Source organism: Anabrus simplex, chromosome 2 (assembly GCF_040414725.1).
Source record: "Anabrus simplex isolate iqAnaSimp1 chromosome 2, ASM4041472v1, whole genome shotgun sequence".
In the NCBI taxonomy this organism is placed as follows: Eukaryota; Metazoa; Arthropoda; class Insecta; order Orthoptera; family Tettigoniidae; genus Anabrus; species Anabrus simplex.
The window spans coordinates 1,032,973,553-1,032,997,335 of NC_090266.1; the positions used below are offsets into that span (position 1 = coordinate 1,032,973,553).

Sequence of the window (23,783 nt, forward strand, 5' to 3'; positions counted from 1 at the left end):
CCTCCACTCCTGCACCTTCAATTTAGTCTTTTCTCTCCTCAAATTCAAAAGGTTTTTGTCTTTTTCACATTTGTCTTTAACTTGTTGCCTTTTAACCTATTCCTTTCCCTATCCTTCTCCAAATATGCAGCCCATCTCTATGGATTTTTAGATTTAATTTTAGCTCCCATTTTTGCCTTTCTAGGAGCAGACTTTGCAGGTGGCATTATCTACAAGAAAATACATGAGTTTAGACTAAATTATAGGTTATTTTATGTTTCTGTTTACCTACCATTAATTTTAAGGACATTTCATCATAACAAAAATAAATTATAGATGGAATAAAGAAAATTAATTTCATTTTACTCTGTGACTTAATAAAATCAAATTCTACACATCAACAATATAATGTAAATCTGTCTGAATTTTTCCGGTTATATGTTGTGTAACATGGATTATAGTTCATAAAGAGACAGCCTTAAACTAAAAGTATGTGGTGATAGAAATGTAACATCCGTGACTTGTAACATCCGTGACGCCTATTATATTATTTAAACTCATATTATCTTTAAGATGGTAGGGTGCAAGTATTTTAATAGAATGTCAACATTTTCTACCTTTGACAAAAACTAATTTAGTTCAATGATATATTTTTAAAACGTTTCTTCTTTTTTGTCACGGATGTTACACCATGTACATCTGACTACTGGTTTACATTTAATTAATAAATTTGCTCACCTTGGTCTCCGAAATTCAGTGTGTAGAGTCTCAAAACATAAAATCAGCAGTAAACTTCCTGATAATGGAGTTAACAGTTGAATTACATATAAATAAGTTCTTCCAACTTCAGTGAATAAAACTGGCCATATACTACCAACTACAACCAGCTACTTCCGTTAGCAATAAAACATATCAAATATATTATTTTTCAAAACATCTAAGTAGAATGCTTAAATTAGAAGTTTTATCTACTCACTGCATGAAAATAGAACATATTTATAAACAAATATTTTTTCCGTAGAATTCCCGCTTTACCTGGAATGGCTGAAAATGAGAAACATGAAGAATAACTATGATAACGGTCTTTACCCTTTAAGTGCAAATAAGCCTCACACGAGGCAGTTCAAAATTTTGCAGATGAGGACTGGTATATAAATAGCCTGATTTGAAATAAACAAAATTTTAATCCTGTAAATAATTCATGTTCGAGAGGGTTAAGTCGCACCAACACAGATAGGTCTTATGGCGACAATGGGACAGGAAATGGTTAGAAGTGGTAAGGAAGCGGCCGGGGCCTTATTTAAGGCACACCCCAGCATTTGTCTGATGTGAAAATGGGAAACCATGGAAAACCATCGTCAGAGAAGCCGACAGTGGGGTTCGAACCCACTATCTTCCGAATACTAGATACTGGCCACCCTTAAGCGACTGCAGCTATCAAGCTCGGTGAAACATATTTCAAGTGCCCTTGGAGAAATGATAACCACCTCACTATAAATTTACATGGGAATAGCCTTTCCGAAATTCAACCAGACGTGAGAAAATAGAAACTATCCTCAAATCAGTGATGCACACTGCTATGTCTCGAGATGTTTCACATTCTTACTTAATTTCAGTGTATCAGTATATAACATTAAAATTAAGCAATCGTTTACTTCAGACTTTATTTCTAAGGAGTTAACAAATGCTACTGGGAACCTGTCATCCTCTCTCATTCTGAATTTTCTTCACAGAACAAGAGTCAATGGGTATTACTAAATCGACTCTGACATCACCTCTTTGTGTGGCAAACTTCTGTTTTTCTACAGCCACCTAACCTAATTTAACAAAATAAATTTCATCTTTCATTTTATCCGTATTGAACCGAGATCACAAATACTTATAAAGTTTTTAGGGGTTCCACCTATTCAAAACAAAACACTGTTGTCTGAATATATTCCAACGTATTTTATTTAGCAGTACTAGTTTCGGCATTACTTTGGCGCCACCATGAGATGCATGAAAGTCGTGAAAAACTGGCAATTAAAATATAAAAATACATCACCATTTTGTAGTACTAGCTCCTAAAGACCTTATATTAAAATATATACCGGGTGTTTCTAAAAGAATATACGTATTTCGAATGCATATATTTATTCAACTGTAAGATATACGAATATGAAACTTTACACACACATTTACGAACCTCTCAAGTTCAGATTACAGATGTTCAATAAGTCCTCCATCAGCGACACGAACAATATCACATCGATACTCAAATTCCTCCCATACTCGGGGAAGCATGTCCTTCGTCACTGATGTTATGAAAGTACGGATCCGGTTCTTCAACTCTTCCAGGTTCTGTGGGAGTGGTGGTACATAAACGTTGTCTTTAACGAAACCCCACAGGAAGAAGTCACAGGGTGTCAAATCCGGTGACCGTGGAGTCCAGCTGGGACATGCTAAGTCGCCAGCTCCTTGACCAAATGAAATTGTCTTCGTGCAGCCTCGGAAACAACCAGTTTTGTAACATAGCGAGATACTGCTGACCGTCAACCGTGTTTCCATCAAGGAAGAATGGGCCGTAAACAGATGATCGGGATATCGCACAAAACACATTGATTTTGGGCGAATCTCGTACATGTTCAATGACTGCACGTGGGTTCTGTAGGCCCCAAATTTGAACATTGTGTTTGTTCACCTGACCACAAACATGGAAAATCGCTTCATCACTGAACACGATGCATTGTGCGAAAGAGTTATTGTCAATAACATCAAGAATCTTGTTACAAAATGCCACACGTTTGCGCTTGCCATCAGGAAGCAGAGCTTGTAACAGCTGGAACTTGTACGGCTTCATAATCAACCGATGTCTCAAAACACGCCAAATTGTTGTTCTAGGCAGTTGTAGCTCCCGACTGGCACGATGAGTTGATTTTGAAGGACTATGTTGTAAAGCAGTTTCAACTCGTGCAACATTTTCTTCAGGAACATGAGGGCGGCCAGGACTCTTTCCTTTACATACACATCCTGTATCTGCAAACTGTCGATACCATTTGCGAATGTTCCACCCATTCGGAAGATCAATTTGGTACCTCAACTTGAAATGTCTTTGCACTGTAATCACGGAATTGCACTTCGCAAACTCGAGAACACAAAATGATTTCTGCTGCAGAGTAGCCATTTTAAACATACGACGGTTACCAAGCAAAACAGAAGACAACTGACATCTAGCGGCTATTAATATAAACTAGACTATGTATTCATTTCTCCAATAGCCGAGCCGAGGCGCAGCGATCGATAGTTTGGACGAAATAATACTTTGTAATACGTATATTATTTTTGAAACACCTTGTATCTAAATAAAATACAACGTTATTGTCTCATATTTCTACAAGTTCAAAAACTTGTGGGTCAATGTCACAATTAAAAACAACCTACAGAAAAAGAAATAAGGTTTGTGTGCGTTCAAAATTCAAACTTTTAAAGAGTAGTCAGCACAACATATCAGGAAGGAGCACATTCTGGATCATTCCACTAAATAAATTGCCAATAAGTAAAAATCTTGCCAAAGCCTACGGTAATGCAGTGAAGCAGTGGGATGTGGGGACAATGGCAATTAAAAAAAAATCTATTCCAGTTATAAAAGATGAGGGCCAAACATGAACTCTATTTTGCAAACAGTCATCTAAAGGCTCATGATGAAACAAATCGAAGAGGAAGAGGAGGAGGCTACTGCACTATGCACAATTTTTTCTGTCAGCACCAGAATTACAGGCAGAAGCTTCTTTCCTCTTGCTTCTCATACATGTACTCCTGTACATGGGCTGTAACTGATTATACCAAGCTTGACGAATAGCCGAACATCAGGAAAGTTATCGACTGTGTTTTGGTTGCACCGTATACCACTCATGAACACTCCTTGCAACTAAGATGATGATTAGATTGTGTGTAATGTCCCCTGAAAACCCAATTGAAAGTTGAACCTATGGTGTAGAGAGGACGGAATGAGCGTAAGACAGCATTGTTTTATGTCAAAATAATTTGTAGGATATCAGATGTGACACAGATGAATGCTGGACCCTAGCAACAACTAGCAAAATCACACGCTTAAATATGATAGGGTCAAACATCGCAAATGTGACTGACAATTGTGAAACTGTGTAATGAGTCACGACTGCAAAAATCGTCTGATCTAGAGCTAAACTAGACCCAAACTCTACAGTATAAACAGATTAAGGGTGACCTATGAAATCCACAATTCAGAAAATGAAAATGGTTAACCTTCAGGAGCTTATAAATTTAGTAACACAGGCCCTTTAAACACTCTTATCGTCTACGCCAGGATCTGATCCTGCAACTTTGAACATGGAAGACAATTGCATTATCAACTACTGTAAGCTACATATTAGCCTTTTGCTTTTGTCATAATCTGAAATTACATTTTTATAAAGGTAGATACTATTTTTTCAAACTAAAAGCTTAAGTCAAGCAAACAGGTAGGAGAATCAATTTTGTCATAAACAAGGTTGCATCAACTTCAATTAAAGTTTGAAAATTCTTACCTCGTCGATTCTCACGAATTGCTTCACGTGCACGATCAGACAGGGAATCCCAACACTGACGAAGCCACTCAGTTAAAGCTTCATTTGCTGTCTTAATTTTTTCAACTGTCATTAAAAAAAAGAAAGAAAAACAGATGTGAGAAAAAGAAGGAAGAGAATCACATTATGATGATGATAATAATAATAATAATAATAATAATAATAATAATAATAATTTCCTCTAGCATTCAATCCACATTTGAGAAAACCTTTCTGTCAGCCAGAAACGACTTGTTGCTAAACTGGTAAGACAAGTAGTAGAGATATGATACACTTTGCAAAAATTGATATTTGTGGTCGAGATTCATTTTTATAGAAAATGCAACATGAAAAATACTTAACTGTGGGGGGTGAGTTTATAAATGCAGTTTCATCCATGGAGTTCAAGCAAACTAGCTTGTAGTTTTACGCAACTCTAGATGTCGTGATCACAGTCATGGGACCTCCAAGTTTATATGGAATCCAAACCACAGAGGCACGACTTTTCATTTCAAAACTCACACTTGCAATGTCTACAATCTATCCATTGAGTTCATTACTACTTACTCTTTAGCTTCTTTAATGACGCATAAACATTTACATAGACTGCCTGGTCGTTAAACTGGTGACTTGTAAACTTAAAATTAAAAACATAAGGTACTAATATTAAAGTAATTAGATACAAAGTTCAACTATGATGACAAACTCAGTGGCAGCATTTCATTAGCTTAAGTTGTCTTCCAAATATTCACTTATGCAATAACATTATTTCCCTAAAAGCAAATTAGTGACAGTACTTTTTTTTCCTTGTGTTTTAATTCTCTTATTCTACTTGGTAATTTGTAGTCTTTGATACCCATATAATAGGGGCGTATCTTTAGTAAAGATAATCTGTGGGGTGGGGATTTTAGTATTTGTTTACTTGATCATGTCCTACCTTAGGATTGCAATACAATGCAAGTGTTGCTGGACTTCATCTACTGCACGGCAAGACTTGAGTTGAATTGGACTTCCATGAATTATTACGTTGATGTATGCATAGAGTTCGTGGTTTATAGCATTTAAAAATCAGCGATTTAGCGTTTTGATTTTCAAATTTAGCGTTTTGTAGCATCTAAACTTCTCAAATTTAGCATTTTGTAGCAAATTGGTTAAAAATAGGCAAAATTTGCTAAATTGCACGCACAACAGTTGGGAGTAAAATCATGCTGTTTAATCACACATTGCTCGTCATGCAGTTTTGAATTCACTATGGAAAATAAGACAAACATCAACGTAAGACTCCAAGAAGTATTAACGAACACACAGGAATATGCTTATTTTCAAATTTACAAACACAATTTCAAAGTGAAAAATACTATTCTGAACGTATTTATTTATCACAGTACAACACACCTACAAGGAAGAGGAATTTCAATGATGATTTAAGTACAACATGCCAATTATTTAAAAGGTGTCCTCCTTCATTTGAGACCGCCTATCAGTTACAATTATGTTGTACTTGCTAAAAAACACTACATCAACACTGTTCGTAGAGGCCCAAATGCACAGAAGTGCTGCCAAGGCAAAGGAAAGCCTGCAAAACATTTTTTCTTCTTCAAGGTTTTGGTTGCAGAGTCGGCACATCAATATAGGCCATCTGTATCCTTACATAAATGTGTCCCGATTTGTGACTTTCGGCATGCTGTTTGATCGTCACTTCTCTTCGACCCATGACTAACAGACAATAAAATAAATCGCTACCGTACATTTAAACGGAACTACTACTCAACACCAATGTCAAGAATAACCGACTAAGATCAAGGGTCAACACACAAAGAGAATGAACGTGGTGCTTGAAAGTGTATTTGCTGTTTGATTGACTGGTCTTTGTAGTGCTCTTTAGCCAGTGAAAGGAATTCCACACATTGAATGATTTAACCCTTTGGCCTGCCATTACTTGTGAAAGGAAATATTCCCTTACATACTATTTATTTTTTCGTCACTTTAACATAAATTTGATTAATCACATAGGCTACATAAGAATACACAAAGCAAAGTGAGCTTTTAGCTCGTCTATAGTAACAGGAAACCAATGTTTTTGTTCGTAAGTATTACTGGTTTCAAGGGAAGCAGATAAATTAGCAAGAAATGTAGAGGCATAGGTATTGGTTTCCTTAGTAACGTGATGCCAGAACTGTGGGTTTAGAAAGTCCATTTCTTTCGGATTATTACCCAACCCCCTCCTCACTATAGAGTGAATTTCAAAAACTGGTTTAGATGTTACATTATTGTCAACAAGACCATAATTCCAAGTATCATTTTACTAGACTTCTCAACGGGTGAGTTGGCCGTGCGGTTAGGAGCGCGCAGCTGTGAGCTCATCCAGGAGATAGTGGGTTCGAACCCCACTGTCGGCAGCCCTGAAGATGATTTTCCGTGGTTTCCCATTTTCACACTAGGCAAGTGTACCATAATTAAGGCCACGGCCGCTTCCTTCCCATTCCTAGGCCTTTCCTGTCCCATCGTCGCCGTAAGACCTATCTGTGTCGGTGCGACGTAAAGCAACTAGCAAAAAAGTAGACTTCTGACTCGCTCTTGTTGCATTCTGGTTTTGTCACGTAGTTTCAATTGGCACTATCATCTCGGAATCACTTTCATCACTGTCATTTGAAGATGAAGAATTTTCACTCTCCAGTGAATCTTTTCCACTTTCAACATCACTATTTTCAAGCCAGTTACGAATAAACTCATCCATGCGCGGCATGGATGCCGCCATGATTGTTTACAACGAGCGGCAAAATAAGGTGCTTTATATTTTCCGTATTTCAGCTCAGAGTTACTTCTTACACAGAGAAAATAGCTTCAGGTATCATCTGACATCAATCGGTTAGGCTGCGAAACAAAGAGAATAAATCTCTCCGACCAGCTAACTGCGATAATGAACTTATAGATGTTCCGTGCACCAAGACGGAAGTGTCGGTCAAAGCATGTTACCGCTTTACGATCGCAGTGGGCGCCGTAATAATTATTTCTCCTGAAATAAATAACAACATTTATATCTTATTTTTAAGAAAAATGCATACTTTTTAAAAATATATGTTTATTTCGTATAAAACAGAGTTTCGCATCTATTTCGCATAAATTGTATAATTTCGCATTTTGAACCAATTTCGCATTTTATCGCGAATTCGAAATCGCTAAAAACCACCCGTACGGGTCATATAAGATGAAGGCACATACACTGACAAAGTTTCGGCATATTTCGCATTTACATGTAACAAATATCATTTTTGGTCCGTATTGATGATATTTGATTGAAATAATAACATTAAGTTATTTATTAGACCACCTAATCAATACAAAATCGTCTTGGATGATTTACATAAATTTGTTAGCTAATAGTGGTACATGTTTCGCCTTCCCTGAAGGCATCATCAGCCATAGTCTTAACCTTAAATTAAAAATAAGCGTCTAAATAACATGTAGTAATGAAATGAATTTCAAAATCTTGAAGAGATTTGAAGTAAAATAACATTAAAAATAACAATGATGGTTTGAAAATACAATGTGATGAGATACAATAGTGGAAGTATTAACAAAATTAACATTAGAAGGCTGCTAAAATAAGTACAATGGATAAAACAACAGATTGTTATACAACAAGTAGTAAGATTGCATAAAAATAAAGTTGATAGTCTGGCGGTTATAATTAGATGATGGCGAAAAATCTTATATAATCAAAGTAAAGAAGAGAGAATAAAAGTCAAAGTTAGTCGAGAGATCCGAAGTTAATCATGATCTTGAAGATAAAAGACGAAAATCAGATGCATATGGAGAAGTTGTAGAACACGTTGAGGATATGAAGTTGGTGAATAGAAGTTGATGATGATGATGATGATGCTTGTTGTTTAAAGGGGCCTAACATCGAGGTCATCGGCCCCTAATGGTACGAAATGAAATAACAAAAAGGTCAAATACATCCACTGACAAAAATAAAATAAAAATTGTCATGAACAATGATTTGATGGACATGAACCCAACAAAAAGCAACCAACCAACCAACCAACCAACCAACCAACCAAACAAACAAACAAACAAACAAACAAAACAGTGGATCAGACTTAAAAAAAGATCGAAAATAATAGTATTACTGACCAAGGGACCACTTATAAAGCACAAGGATGCTTGATGTCTAAAGGGGTGCAAAATCCATGTCTAAGGCCCCACAGAATGGTACATGTCGCGAGTAAAGTAGAACCATGGTATTAGTCATGTCGGAGTACTAATCAAAAGCAGCGAAGACTCACGGTGTTCCACACAAGAAGGTACTACTCACAAGGTTTGCACTTCGTACAGGGAACGCAGACCTATGGTGTTTCTCACACAATGGCGCCACTCATAGCCAACGCAGACCGATAAGGTTCCTCACCTAGGTGTACTAACCACACATCCCGTGGTGTTCCTCACAGAGTGGGTACCAATCACAGCCAACGCAGACCCACGGTGTCGCTCATACAGTGGTACAACTCACAGGCAACGCCCAGACCCGCGGTGTTGCTCACATGGGTACGACGCACGGGTACTGGAAACCCACAGGAGAACCCCCTCCAGCTGCTACTAATCACAAACTTATTTCGTACCTAATACAGTGGTACTACTCGCAAGTACAGGCAACCCATGGTGTTCCCCGCGTGATGGTACGATTCAAAATTAGTTTCATGGTTCTAATTCAGTCAGCCCTTGGTCGCCCCTTTTAGTCGCCTCTTACGACAGGCAGGGGATACCGCGGGTGTATTCTACATGTGCGTACCCCACCCGCAGGGGGTAGTGTGTTTGGTCCGCGAGAGGTATTTTATTTCCCTCAAGTCCGCCGGCAAGCCGGTTAGGACCCCCCTATCCGCCACCTGGGACGCGCCACGTGGGAGTATCACCTCTCCCCCTGCTACGCCTGCGTAGCAGGTTCGTGGGATAGAAGTTGAAGAACAGTTTCAAATAGGATCACTATGGACCATCTCAAAATTTTGAAGTGATGTTCAAATGTTGCAAATTGTGAGCTTGCAGATATTCAAGTTGAAAAAGCATATAAAAGTGGAATCATTTGACGGTGACAAAGATAGCTTGCAATATTATGAGTTAGAAGTATTTGCAACAGTAGACTTCTTGCTAAGTTCTTCAACTTCTATTCACCAACTTCATATCCTCAACGTGTTCTACAACTTCTCCATATGCATCTGACTTTCGTCTTTTATCTTCAAGATCATGATTAACTTCGGATCTCTCGACTAACTTTGACTTTTATTCTCTCTTCTTTACTTTGATTATATAAGATTTTTCGCCATCATCTAATTATAACCGCCAGACTATCAACTTTACTTTTATGCAATCTTACTACTTGTTGTATAACAATCTGTTGTTTTATCCATTGTACTTATTTTAGCAGCCTTCTAATGTTAATTTTGTTAATACTTCCACTATTGTATCTCATCACATTGTATTTTCAAACCATCATTGTTATTTTTAATGTTATTTTACTTCAAATCTCTTCAAGATTTTAAAATTCATTTCATTACTACATGTTATTTAGACGCTTATTTTTAATTTAAGGTTAAGACTATGGCTGATGATGCCTTCAGGGAAGGCGAAACATGTACCACTATTAGCTAACAAATTTATGTAAATCATCCAAGACGATTTTGTATTGATTAGGTGGTCTAATAAATAACTTAATGTTATTATTTCAATTTCAATATTTCGCATTTATCGCAAATGCTAAAAATCACAAACTCTATGTATGCATAATGTAATATAATGTAAGATTTATATTAGTGTGAAATTATTAGTTACTATTTTGATGTAATGGAATATAAACATAGGTTCTAATCACCACACAAAAAAAACATGTCATTAAATTTTCAACACAAAGACATCTGATTTTTTACAATAATGCAAACCATGTGACCTTGCCGCAGCAGGGTGGCTTGTGCATCCCAGTGAATAAGATGGCCAAACCATAGGTGCAACCATATCAGATTGGTATCAGTCGAGAGATCAGACCAACGAATGGTTCAACGAAAGGGAGGCAGCAGCCTATCGGAAGTTGCAAGAGCGCCAGTCTGAATGATCGACAGGTATGGCCTTGTAATTATATTTAAGACGGCTTACCTATGTTGACAGTGCCGAAAGCGACTGGAAAATATACCAGTCATTAACTCCCAAGAACATGCAGCTTTCTTTGTATGAATGATGTGCTGATGATTGCTTCCTCCCGGGTAAAATATTACGGAGATAAAATTGTTCCCCATTCGGATCTAAGGGCCGGGACTACACGAGAGGGGGCAATCATCATCAGGAAGATGGACACCGACATTTTGCAAGTCAGAGCATGAAATGTTAGAAGTTTGGATTATTGTGGTAGGTAAGAGAATCTGAAAAGGGAAAGACTAACATTAGATGCAGCTGGTGTAAGTGAAGTACGTTGGCAGGAAGAACATAATTTTTGATCAGATGATTACAGAAATATCTAGATAAAATCAAGCAGAGGAAATGCAGGAGTTGGTTTAATAATGAATAACAAAATAGGACAGCAGGTAAGCTACTACACCCAGCAGAGTGAAATAACTATTGTTGTCAAGATAGACACCAAGCCAATGCACATTAAAATAATGCAGACATGTAAAAGCCATTCGAAAAGAAACAAGCTGGAAGCCATGAAATGAAAACTTTTTTTTTTTGATTTTTGCTAGCGGCTTTACGTCGCACTGACACAGATAGGTCTTATGGTGACGATGGGATAGGAAAGGCCTAGGAATTGGAAGGAAGCGACCGTGGCCTTAATTAAGGTACAACCCCAGCATTTGCATGGTATGAAAATCAGAAACCACGGATAACCATCTTCACGACTGCCGACAGTGGGATTTGAACCCATTATCTCCCAGATGCAAGCTCACAGCTGTGTGCCCCCAACCGCAAGGCCAACTCGCCTGGTAAATGAAAACTCACTGTTATTTCAAAAGTATTGCACAGCACTGTTGAGGCACTTGTCCCACTACGACATAAGGCGGGGAATGGCCACCTTGTAAAATTCCTGGGACTGCGTTGGTGACAGTTCCAAACGTACTGCTTGACATTGTCGTCTGCGGTAAATTGTTTGCCTCTGAGATCCTTATTTAGCTCACCAAGAAATAGCATAATCATGGGGAGACAGGTCCGGACTGCATGGAAGGTGTTTGAGGATGTTCCACTGAATGTCTGCAAAGCTTCGCGACTGCGTTCGCTGTATGGGGCCTTGCATTGTCGTGGAGCAGAATGATTCCGCAGGTCGTTTCAAACTGATCACTTTGTGAAGGGTGGTCAATGTTTGCGAGTATCGCTGTGCATTCATCGTCCCATGCTGCACGAAGTCCGTAAGAAGGGGACCCTTTTCATCAAACAAGAAACTGAGCATAACCTTTTCCCTAGTTGTGAGGACGGCCTTGGATTTTTTGGATGGCGGCGACCTTGCATGCTTCCAGTGGAGACTGTCATTCTGACTTGCGTTTGAAGCGATGACACTATGTTTCATCTCCAGCGACCATTCATGACAGGAACACATACCCTTCCTTGGCATAGCACAGCAGATGCTCAAGAGATAGGACCATTCACTAGCTTCCTGTGCTGGTTGAAGATGCGAGGCAACCATCGGGCGAACTATTTGCAAAATTTCAATGTATCCTTAATGATCGTGTGAACAGTACAGATGCTCATGATGGGCCACTATTTGAACGAAATCCCTACCCAACACCTAAAACACATGCTCAGAACTTCTCAGGACAAATCGTCTCCCATCCCCTCTACCCCTCCCTTTTCACATTCCCAGAATCACCTCTTTGCAAAGAAGTAGTAATACACAGAACACCATCAACAAGGCCACAGGGAACCAGCCTAGGAAGCGATAGAATAAGTCACGTAAATAAAATTCCTACACTGCTTCACAATTAAACAGACATCATCCAACACTATTTCTCTTTCTTTTTAGACATCCTACACCACTATGCCACCCAGAATACCAACAGTTCATAAGTATTTCAATCACACTGATTAACAAGTACCTAGTGATGAACTCTCCAAACCAAGGCTTTTCAAAATGCAATACTCATTAGCAAGAGGCCAACAAAATACTAAATGACAAATTTAAGATCCATGACTTCTTCGTATTTACTCTTGAATGATGTAAACAAATTTTAAACCACATTTTACTTCAACATTAATGAATATCATCATCAATTTGGAACAGGTACACTGCCGGCCAAAAGTTTCTGGACAAAACGTGTGTCTGCACGAATATGTTTGATTGTTTAATGACAGAATACATTAATGTAACCAAGGTTCGAAGGTTTTCGGGCAACAGGAATGAGTTTATGTTTGATGTTTAGAATCAGAAAAAGTGCATCTTCCTGGGACAGTGAAACATGGAGGGGCTCTGTAATGGTTTGAAGTTGTTTTACATTCAGTGGAGTTGGTAGACTTTAGACTGCGATTTTCTCAGCAGATGAACGAAAACCCCATTTCTTCAACCTCCCTTGACCCTTTCTAATTCGGTTCAGCTTCGACCAGGTTTGATGCGTCAATTGGAATCCTTCAATCTTCTATGTTGGATCTTGAACCATGCGAGCATTGCTGGGTGGATGTTCATGCCAACGTTGTCACCACTCGGAGGTCATGTCGAAAGAACCAATACTTTTAAAATCAGTCCAGGGTGGTTTGCGTGATTTCAGACGAGCTGTCGGAGGGTCTTGTAGTGCATTGTACAAGGGAGAGTTCTTATGAGAAGAGAATCTTCAGCAAGGTTTCTTTTTTTTGCTTTACGTCGCACCGACACAGATAGGTCTTACGGCGACGATGGGATAGGAAAGGCCTAGGAATGGGAAGGAAGCGGCCGGGGCCTTAATTAAGGTACAGCCCCAGCATTTGCCTGGTGTGAAAATGGGAAACCGTGGAAAACCATCTTCAGGGCTGCCGACAGTGGGGTTCTAACCCACTATCTCCCGATCACTGGATACTGGCCGCACTTATGCGACTGCAGCTATAGAGCTCGGTTTGAGCAAGTTTAGGTTGGCTGCTTTCCTTCTTGGATCTTGTGGGGCAATATTAGCTAAGACAGGTAACAGGAGGATATGTCTGAAATGATGGAATCTGTCAGAATTTTCAAATACTTCTTTCCACAGTATTAAATTTAATGAATCCTGATAATCTATGTCATTTCCTAATTAAGGAGTAAGTTTTGTAATGTTCAACTCTGAGGTTAATCAATAATCAAGAATAAATTGGTATAATTAACCACGGCAAATATTACTTTGCTTCAATGGTCTAAGCAATGAATGCTTAGATGGTGTTGTGTTTCATATCCTGTGGAGTGTTTTGATACTTCACCTTACACAATTGGAGGTAATCTAACCTTAACCCAACCTATGCCAAATCATTTGCCATAGACTTCACTAAAGTATTAGCAGATGTGTCAAAATGATAATCGCTTTTTACCACCTTTGTTAACCCATACCAGTCTGGGCTTCAATATCCCTAACAAAACTTTATATCTCTGTACCTGTAGGAGATATCTGCATGATTCTTTTTTCTTTGTGCTTGTTTGAGCATCTAGTTTTGAAAAACGCTGTTTGTATTACGTCAACTATCACTTGAGATTTTAAAATTGTTTATATATTATACCATGTTTTGTGAATGGAAAAAAGGTCTGACGGATAACTAAGCAAGTACAGTTTTCTGAAATACTGTTATATTTACCCTATTTTGCTAATATAAAATAAGCATTGCAATTACAAAACAACAACAATAATAAGTACGATATAAAAACAATAATTTTTCTATAATAATAGCAATATATACAATAATGAAAATGGGAGCTCTTATGAAATTTTATTTTAATTGATAAATTTGATCAAAACTTACTCAAATGTAAAAATATTGTTCCATTTACCACAAAAGATTTCCGAGAAAGAGAAAATACAGTCTTCTAAACAGACAACTTTACTAATATGTAGACAATCTTACGTATTCACACAAATTTGAAATACGCGGAAACATGCGCTAGGCCGTAAAACAAACTCCAATCATAATGAAATTTAAGAAGTTGTTTCGAATTCATATGTCAATAATATGTTCATGTGCGCATAAAGTTATATCATAAAATATCGAAAATATCACTTTTGTCAAGCACATGTTTGCTGCGAGAAGCCATGTCTTAGAGCTCACTGAGTGACAACACCTACTGATGCATGCTGATCAAAAATATCATAAATTCTCTGGCTTAGACATATAATACTGCCATCTGCTTAAATATACTCGTAACTAATACATGAAGAAACATGATGTAACCACCATAATGCGTGCATAGCTCGTTCTCGATTTTTAGTAAACTGTCAAACCTTACTATGGGCTATGCCCGCAGCGCGCCTGAGCGCAATTTCGGCCACTGCAAGCTATGCTCGTAGTTAGACCGGAAACTGTTAAGCAAGAATTTTAGAGCCATCTTCTTGAACTCCATACTGATGTTTTCTAGCACAAATTTTATGAGACTAAAAACATAACTAGAACTGGAAAATTTGCAAAGCGACAGACTTGTAGAATCAGTAGATTCCGGGAAGTCATACGCTAGTTTCAAACTCTGACCCGGAAATTTGTTTGAGATTGGCAAAAAGTTTTGACAAACAGAATCACTTGAGTTGCCCAATACATTGAATTCCTGTATGATTATTTTCCAGCAATCAATCAGATATTGTACCATTTCCTTTTCTTTCAAATTAATTTATTTGGAAAACAAAAATCCATTTTCACGGGAATAACTCATTACAAACTCATCTATGTTAATAGGATTTAAAACGTTACACTCTAAGGAACTCATTTTCACTCTCTTGCTGTCTTTAAAACAACCATCAAAACCATTGTGTTATTACTGGATGCAGTGAAACACCCCACAGCTGACTAGTGCATGCGGCTCTGTTTATCACTGGCCTTGCGTACTTAGGCCGCCAGGGGTGTCGACTCCAACCGATATGTACAGTACTTCTTACAAATGGTACAAAATTGTAAGAAGTTCAACCGTCAATACAGATCTAACATGAGATTTATAGTCTAAAATGTACAGTACTCGTGGTACTCCCCACTGATTTATATGAGAAATTTGGCACATGACTTAGGAGACTTGCAGTTAACAGCTGATTTTTCAGAAGTTGCCCTCTTATAGTACAACTATTGTGTCAACAAGGTTTCAAGACAAGATGGATTTCGACCTGTCTTACCTGTTACTTCCCTTGTCAGAGGGGAAACAACTTCTAGTATAAGAAGATAAGGCAGAAAGATGGCAAGAATATATACAGTCAACTGAAAGAAGTATTTAAGATTCTCGACCAAGAAGAGGCTGCTGATGCTGATGAAATGGAAGACCCAATATTAAGGTCAGAATTTGACAGAGCTATGAAAGCATGAAAAGGAATAAGGCACCTGGAACTGACGACATACTGACTGCCTTAGGAGAAATCAGCATGGCGATATTGTTCCATTTAGTGTGTAAGAATGAGAAGTACCATCCAACTTTACACAGAATGTTGTTATACCTATTCCTAAGAAAGCAGGTGCTGATAAGTGTGATAATTACTGCACAACTAATTTAGTATCTCATGCCTGAAAATATTTTAACAAGCATTATTTACAGAAGAATGGAAAGACAAGTTGAAGCCGAGTTGGGAGAAGATCAGTTTGGCTTCGGAAGAAATGTAGGAAGGCTTGAAGCAATCCTGACTATGATCTATTTGCCAATGATATTGTTATTTTATCTGAGTCTGCTGAAGATCTGTAGAAAATGCTGAATGGTATGGATGCAGTCTTGGACAACAAGTACAAGAAGAACAAAAAAGTAAAAAACAAAATCAACGGAGTGCAGTTGAACCAAGTCAGGTGATGTAGGGAATATTAGATTAGGATGTAACATCTTAAAGGAAGCAGATTAATAGTGTTACTTGGGTAGTAAAATAACTAATGACAGCTGGAAGAAGGGGGACATAAGATGTAGGCTAACACAAGCAAGGAAAGTCTTTCTTAAGAAAATAAATTTTCTCACTCTGAACATTGATATAGGAATTAAAAAGCATGGCATTGTGTGGAAGTAAAATACAGATGGTAACTAGCTCAGAAAGAAAGAGAATACCCGTCGAATGCTGCAAAATCGAAATTAAAGACGGGAGCACGTTTTTGTAATAAATGCGTAAATAACGTAATAGATAGCAGTTGTTAAATCGTTAGATATAAAGGCTAAAGTAAACGATGGCATAATTTTAATACTGAAATTGTGTACGAATGTGATACACCTCAAGATATGGCAGAGTGCATCACTGATTGATTTCAGAGGTTTTTATTTTATTTTCTCGCATTTGGTTACATTTCAGTAAGGCTATTCCCATGTACATTTTTAGCAAGGAGGTTATCATTTCTCTACATGCGCTTGAAATATGTTTTCATAATACATATACGGTTAGAAGAAAAACGTTTGCCACAGAAGTCTGGAGGGATACTATCATTTTTTCAGCGCCTCAACCGCCTGAGCCACTCAGCCTGGCGACAATCTGCTATAGGGTGTAAATTTTTGCCAATGTGAATTCTCACTACAAACGGACTTCTACTGTATTTCTTTTCCCCATAAAGCCTAACGTTATATTCTCACCCTGTATATATTTACAAATACCTGAAACATATTAACCCAATGACAACAGATTTAAATACCATGTGAACTGACTTAGAAATTATATTTAAATGGTCTAGCAGAGAGGTTGCAAAGATATTAACAAAATAGTTCATTTAAAATCAAACAAAATATTTATCTTCTGAAATTTTGTATGAAGAGCAAAAACAACAAATCAACAGTTGTGTTGTCCCAATACGAATGCCTGATACAGAAGACCTCAAAACATTCCTCTAAATGAAGAGCAACACCACCCTTTTTACACTGAAAAGAACTTCCATTTCTTTCCCACCTAGTGTAGCAAAAGCTTTTTTTTATTTTTTTTTTAAATGTGGACAGAGCCAGACTGCATAACAATGAAACAATATGTTATCCACAACATTTTACTACAAAAGCATATTTAATTAAGAGGATAAGTTATAGAAGTTTTGTCACATCTACTAAAAGAAGTACAAATACGAACTGTTCCCTCACTTACTAACCTAACTGTAATCAAATGACAAGCTGTGGTCATGCAAAGTCATGGCATATGAATCATATGATACATTGCTTAGTATAAATGCATACATTTCAAATCTTAGCCCACAGATGTCTCATTGATGCATCCTAAAATGAACTGTACACTTCTGACTTTGGAAATCTTCCAATATAACATACACCCTGTGTGTCTTGACCAGCCGTAGGGAGTAGGGGAAGTGCCATAAAAAATTTATGCGAAGGGTCCAGCACTTAAATGACGGTTAAGAAATAGCGAGAAATAGGGTATATGAGCGAGTATAAAAATGAGTAACCACATCTGGGCGACTGGAGTGGGACATTGATGATGATGATGAAAACGAGTCTGAGAAAATGAATATGAAGGATTTCACTGAAGTGCTGTATTTCTCTAGATCTTGAAGTAAGAGGTCTTAAAATTCTCACCAAGGGTACCATGGTTTGGATCCTGACTAATGCATGTTGGAATTTTAAAATAAATTATTATACCCTGAAGGTTGCATTCCACGCAAATCTGCAGGGCCCGCAGCAATGATCACATCAGCAGCCGCGTACAGCTACAAGCTTTGCTCATTTGCTTTATTATGCCTTGGATCGAACTGGTAATACTGAAATTCTTAAAACAGCACCTATCATACATTCAAATTTTTTTTTAAAATCAGAGACTCAAAACCATTACATTCATGAAAACTTAAGAAATGTAAGTAATCTTTCTTTCTACTATATGATAGACCCATCAGAACACACAACACAACATAACTCTGAATCTGATCTATAGTCTGTGCCAAATGGAAAGTATTTCAGCATCGAGAAACTATTCAAAATAGTACAACCCAGCAGCTGTGATGATGATGATGTGTTATCCGTCCTCCTCAAAGCTCTGTCCTCAGTGGAAATTTTCACTCTATTAAGCATCACACGCACTGGTCCAAAACACTTTCTTCATCAAGTGACAACAGAAACAGCTTCCCATTTGACATAGACTATAACTATCTAGTAAAATATCAAAACTAAAAGCCCTTACTGTGTTTGGCCATGCCCCTGGTGAATCGTACAGGAAAACGTTCATCAACTGGAATAACTGAATCATTCACGCGAGCAATATTGCCGATGGGTTCTTCTGGCAAACGGTGGTATGTAAGGAATTTTGTAATATTCTCATTTCGAATCTTGACCTGAAATACAACAAACATTACAAAATGAGTAAGTTAGCATAAAGAGCACTACTGTTACAGAATATGTACAAAATAAACATAGATAATTTAACAATAAAACAACAATTTTAACCTGGCTGTAGATAAATCGGTAAACTTTATTTTGCTATAGGTGGGCCGGTACAAGGTTGCACTGGACAGTTATAGTTCATGTTGGCATTACTACAAAAAATAACTGAAGAACGTCACCCGTCAATCAGAACGACCAATCCATTACTTTTTATGTCAGATACAGTTAATCGATTTTATACATATTAGTTCGTATTTAATTCTGTAGAGTGCGTATAACCTTTTATATACTGAGCATGAGCGTTTTTTAAAATTTTTTTAAATTTTTTAAAAATTGTAATGTTTAAGCGAGCTGCAAAATAAAGATGAACTATTTTCATTTGGTGGTTGTTGGCAATATGGCTAGTATAGTTGTGCCATCTATAACTACCTTGACTTCCGTATTGAAGTGTTGCCGCTTGTCTGTCGTTGCTAGCACGTGGTCAGGTGTGGTTCGCGCGTTGATGAAAGTTTTTTTTTTTTTTTTAGATAACTGTGATTTTTTTGTAACTAGTGCAGTGCGATGTCACGGAAACGACAATATGACGAATCGCGAAGTGATAATCCTTTGCGCCGAGGAGTGCTCCTTAATAGTCAGGCATGTGAATTAGTGCAGAGAACTCGCGAGTTTTACGAGAGGGAGAGGGAATTCGTACGTTTGCATGGACGTCCCTCTGTTTCTGCAGATCAAGTCGTGGAACGTACAAGTCAAACATTAGGGCTTTCAAAGCGCACTGTGGTTCAGAAAGGTGTTCTCCTCCAGGAACTGAAGGAAAAATGGACTGGGGAACCTAGCAGTGGCGGAAACAGGGCTGAGAGTGGGGACTTGTTTCGTAGCACTCCAGGAAAGAAACAATTTAAGCCATCTCCTGTAACAGGAATTGATTCTTTCCAGGCTGATGCAATACGTAGACACGTGTACGATTATTACAGCAGGAAGGAATACCCTGTGGTGGCAAAATTACTAGTCTCCCTTAAACAGAAAAATCTTTTCTCCGGGGGTAAAACTTCCTTAAAATCAGTATTGCGAGCCTTAGGTTTCAGATACAAAAAACTGAATGGAAGAAAACTGTTGCTTGAAAAGTCGCACATCGTGATGGCTAGGAGTATTTTTTTATATAAACTTGTCCGTAAGGATCTCCACGAGGTAATATGGTTAGATGAGTCGTGGGTGAATGCTGGGGAGTGCATTGATAAATCTTGGACTGATGACAGTCCTAAAGGCTCCGGTAATCAACCGACTGGGAAGGGCGCCAGATTAATAATAGCGCACGCAGGTCCATCCAGTGGTTTTGTGGAAGGTGGTCTTCTAATGTTCCAATAAAAAAAAAAAACCGGTGATTATCACGAAGATATGGACCATAATACCAATATAATGGTCCGTTATTGGACATTATAAATTTTCCAGCTAACTCATTCTTGGTTGCCTGCGTTTCGCCCTCGTGTGCTAAGCTAGGCTCGTCAGTTGGGACTTAGCACACCACCCAAGACGCAAGGCTAGTGCATACTGTGGAGGCCACTGCATAGGCTATTTGAAGCCACCAGCAGTGCCAATGCACTATGAGAGCTATGTCTCATTTCCAAAAATAGATGCCTGCCAGGCCATCAAATGATGTAGATGTTGATTCCCATAGGGAACCTAAAATATTTGTCCTGAATGAGTAAATTTATAATACCAATATAATGGTCCGTTATTGGACGTTATAAATTTTCCAGCTAACTCATTCTTGGTTGCCTGCGTTTCGCCCTCGTGTGCTAAGCTAGGCTCGTCGTCCCAACTGACGAGCCTAGCTGGTATACTAATCAATGAGATACCTCGATAGTTATTGCAATCCTTCCTGTTCCCTTGCTTATAGATAGGCGCAATTACTGCTTTTGTCCAATCTGAAGGTACCTTACCAACACTCCACGCTAATTTTACTACTCTATGAAGCCATTTCATCCCTGCCTTCCCACTATACTTCACCATTTCAGGTCTAATTTCATCTATTCCTGCTGCCTTATGACAATGGAGTTTATTTACTATCCTTTCCACTTCCTCAAGCATAATTTCACCAACATTTTCCTCCTCCCCATGAGCTTGGCTGTTTGCAACACCACCATGATGATTTCCTTTTACATTGAGAAGATGTTCAAAATATTCCCTTCCACCTCTCCAGTGATTCCCTGGGATCTATTATGAGTTCACCTGAATTACTCAAAACACTGTTCATTTCCTTTTCCCCTCTCTTCCTAAGATTATTTATTACTGTCCAGAAAGGTTTCCCTGCTGCTTGACCTAGCCTTTCCAGGTTATTACCCAAATCTTCCCATGACTTCTTTTTGGATTCAACAACTATTTGTTTCGCTCTGTTTCTTTCATCTACGTACCAATCCCTGTCTGCCTCGGCCCTTGTTTGGAGCCATTTCTGATAAGCCTTTTTACGTTTACAGGCTGCTCTCACTTCATCATTCCACCAAGATGTTTGCCTTTTCCCATCTTTACACACAGTTGTTCCTAGGCATTCCCTTGCTGTTTCTACTACAGCATCCCTGTATGCCACCCATTCACTTTCTATATATTGACCCTGCTTACTGTCTACTGTTCGAAACTTCTCACTAATCATATCCATGTACTTCTGTCTAATTTCCTCTTCCTGGAGATGTTCTACCCTTATTCGTTTGCAGACAGATTTCACTTTCTCTACCCTAGGCCTAGAGATACTTAGTTCACTACAAATCAGATAGTGGTCTGTATCATCCAAAAATCCCTGAAAAACTCGTACATTCCTAACTGATTTCCTGAATTCAAAGCCTGTTAAGATGTAGTCTATTATGGATCTGGTACCCCTAGCCTCCCATGTGTAGCGGTGAATAGCCTTATGCTTGAAGAATGTATTCGTAACAGCTAAACCCATACTAGCACAGAAGTCCAGCAAACGCTTCCCATTCCCATTAGCTTCCATATCTTCCCCACATTTACCAATCACACTTTCGTATCCTTCAGTTCTATTCCCTGACCACGATGTCACTCAATGCTTCATAAAACTTGTCAACTTCACCCTCATCTGCACCCTCACATGGTGAATACACAGACACAATTCTTGTCCTAATTCCTCCCACTGACAAATCTACCCACATCATTCGCTCATTTACGTGCCTAACCGAAACTGTGTTGCGTGCAATGGTATTCCTGATAAAGAGCCCTACCCCAGACTCTGCCCTTCCCTTTCTAACACCCGTGACGTACACTTTATAATCTCCTATCTCTTCCTCCTCAAGGACCAATAATTAACAGAGTGTAAATTATAATCCCAATATATTCCCTTAGCTTGCATTTGGCAGATAGTGGGTTCAATCCCCACTGTCAGCAAGTAAATAACCTATACTTTCATTGTAAATATTTCTGCTGGTTTTAAGTAGCATTGACACAGACAGTCTCATGGCGACAAGACAGGGCTGAGACAATTAAGGTACAGTCTCAGGATTTGCATGGTGTGAAAAAGGGAAACCACGGAAAACAATTTTCAGGGCTGCCGACAGTGGGCTTCGATCCCACCATCTACCAAATGTAAGCCATCAGCTACACAGCATAAAATGTGCAGCTAACTTGCACAAAACTGTAATAATGAAATGGACAGTGGTTTTGCTGCTTTCAGTTAATGGAAAAGCATTTATCATTGTTTTCAGAACAATAATCTACAATCAATTCTATAAGTCTTTGGATGAAATGAAATGGCGTATGGCTTTTAGTGCCAGAAAATCCCAGGACGGATTCGGCTCGCCAGGTACAGGTCTTTTGATTTGACCCCCGTAGGCGACCTGCGAGTCGTGATGAGGATGAAATGATGATGAAGACAACACATACACCCAGCCCCCGTGCCAGGGAAATTAACCAATGATGGTTAAAATTCCCGACCCTGCCTAGAATCAAACCCGGGACCCCTGTGACCAAAGGCCAGCATGCTAACCATTTAGCCATGGAGCCGGACAAGTCTTTGGATAATACAACAGTATGAACCATAAATCTGAACAACCCTTGAATGCCTGCGTATGCTATACGCACCTGAGGTCTGTAAGATAACTCTCTCCTACCATCTGCCTTCTTGAGCGCCGACTTCAATGGTTGGGCCCTAGGATTCCATTTCAACGGGCTCCACACGCTGGTGGAAAAGTCTTCCTTGTCATAGGAGTACAATCTAGAAATCAAGCATATGCACTGACAGATACCAGATTCAACAAACAGTGAAGAGACATCTTTTTCCAACCAAGATGCCACTGAAAAACTGAATTTAAAAATAACCAGCAAGGTATTAATAAAAGATAGTTTAACAAAACAAGACAAGTGTCTACTATTCACTTAGGCAGCAAATATAATTTCCACAAAGGTATTGTCATAGACCCATACTGTCTGATTATACAGATAACTAACAGTTAAACAATTCACAAAATCTCCTGAAAATGTTTTGCATCTATATTAATCTATATTATTCTGAATAAGATAAACAAAGGAAATAATAATGAAGGGGTAAAAACATGAAGTTTATGGTAACAGTTATTGCTGGAATAAATGGAACAAAATATTTATTTCCAACAAGTTAATATACTTCAATTACAGCCAAAAATGCAACCTACAGCAAATATTAACACCAAATTACAATAATAATGTTAGCATTATTGTATTTATGCTGCATTAACTACACTAAGTTTTCTAAGATGCCAAAATTTTGTCCAGCAGCAGCTTATACGTGCCCGTAAATTTGAAAGACACAAGGCTGACATATTTGAGGATCTTCA

The 23,783-nt window shown here is 38.3% G+C and overlaps 1 protein-coding gene across 1 annotated transcript in view; it reads right to left on the reverse strand.

Moving 5' to 3' along the window:
- The window catches only part of LOC136863766 (uncharacterized), a 229,715-nt gene that overhangs the window by 172,012 nt on the left and 33,920 nt on the right, over positions 1–23,783 (reverse strand). Inside the window, exons 2-4 of the mRNA XM_067140119.2 lie at positions 23,053–23,185; positions 18,770–18,920; positions 4,524–4,628 (exon numbers count right to left, since the gene is read on the reverse strand). Of these exons, the coding sequence (XP_066996220.2) occupies positions 4,524–4,628; positions 18,770–18,920; positions 23,053–23,185 (389 nt within the window). The remainder of the gene's footprint in view (positions 1–4,523; positions 4,629–18,769; positions 18,921–23,052; positions 23,186–23,783) is intronic.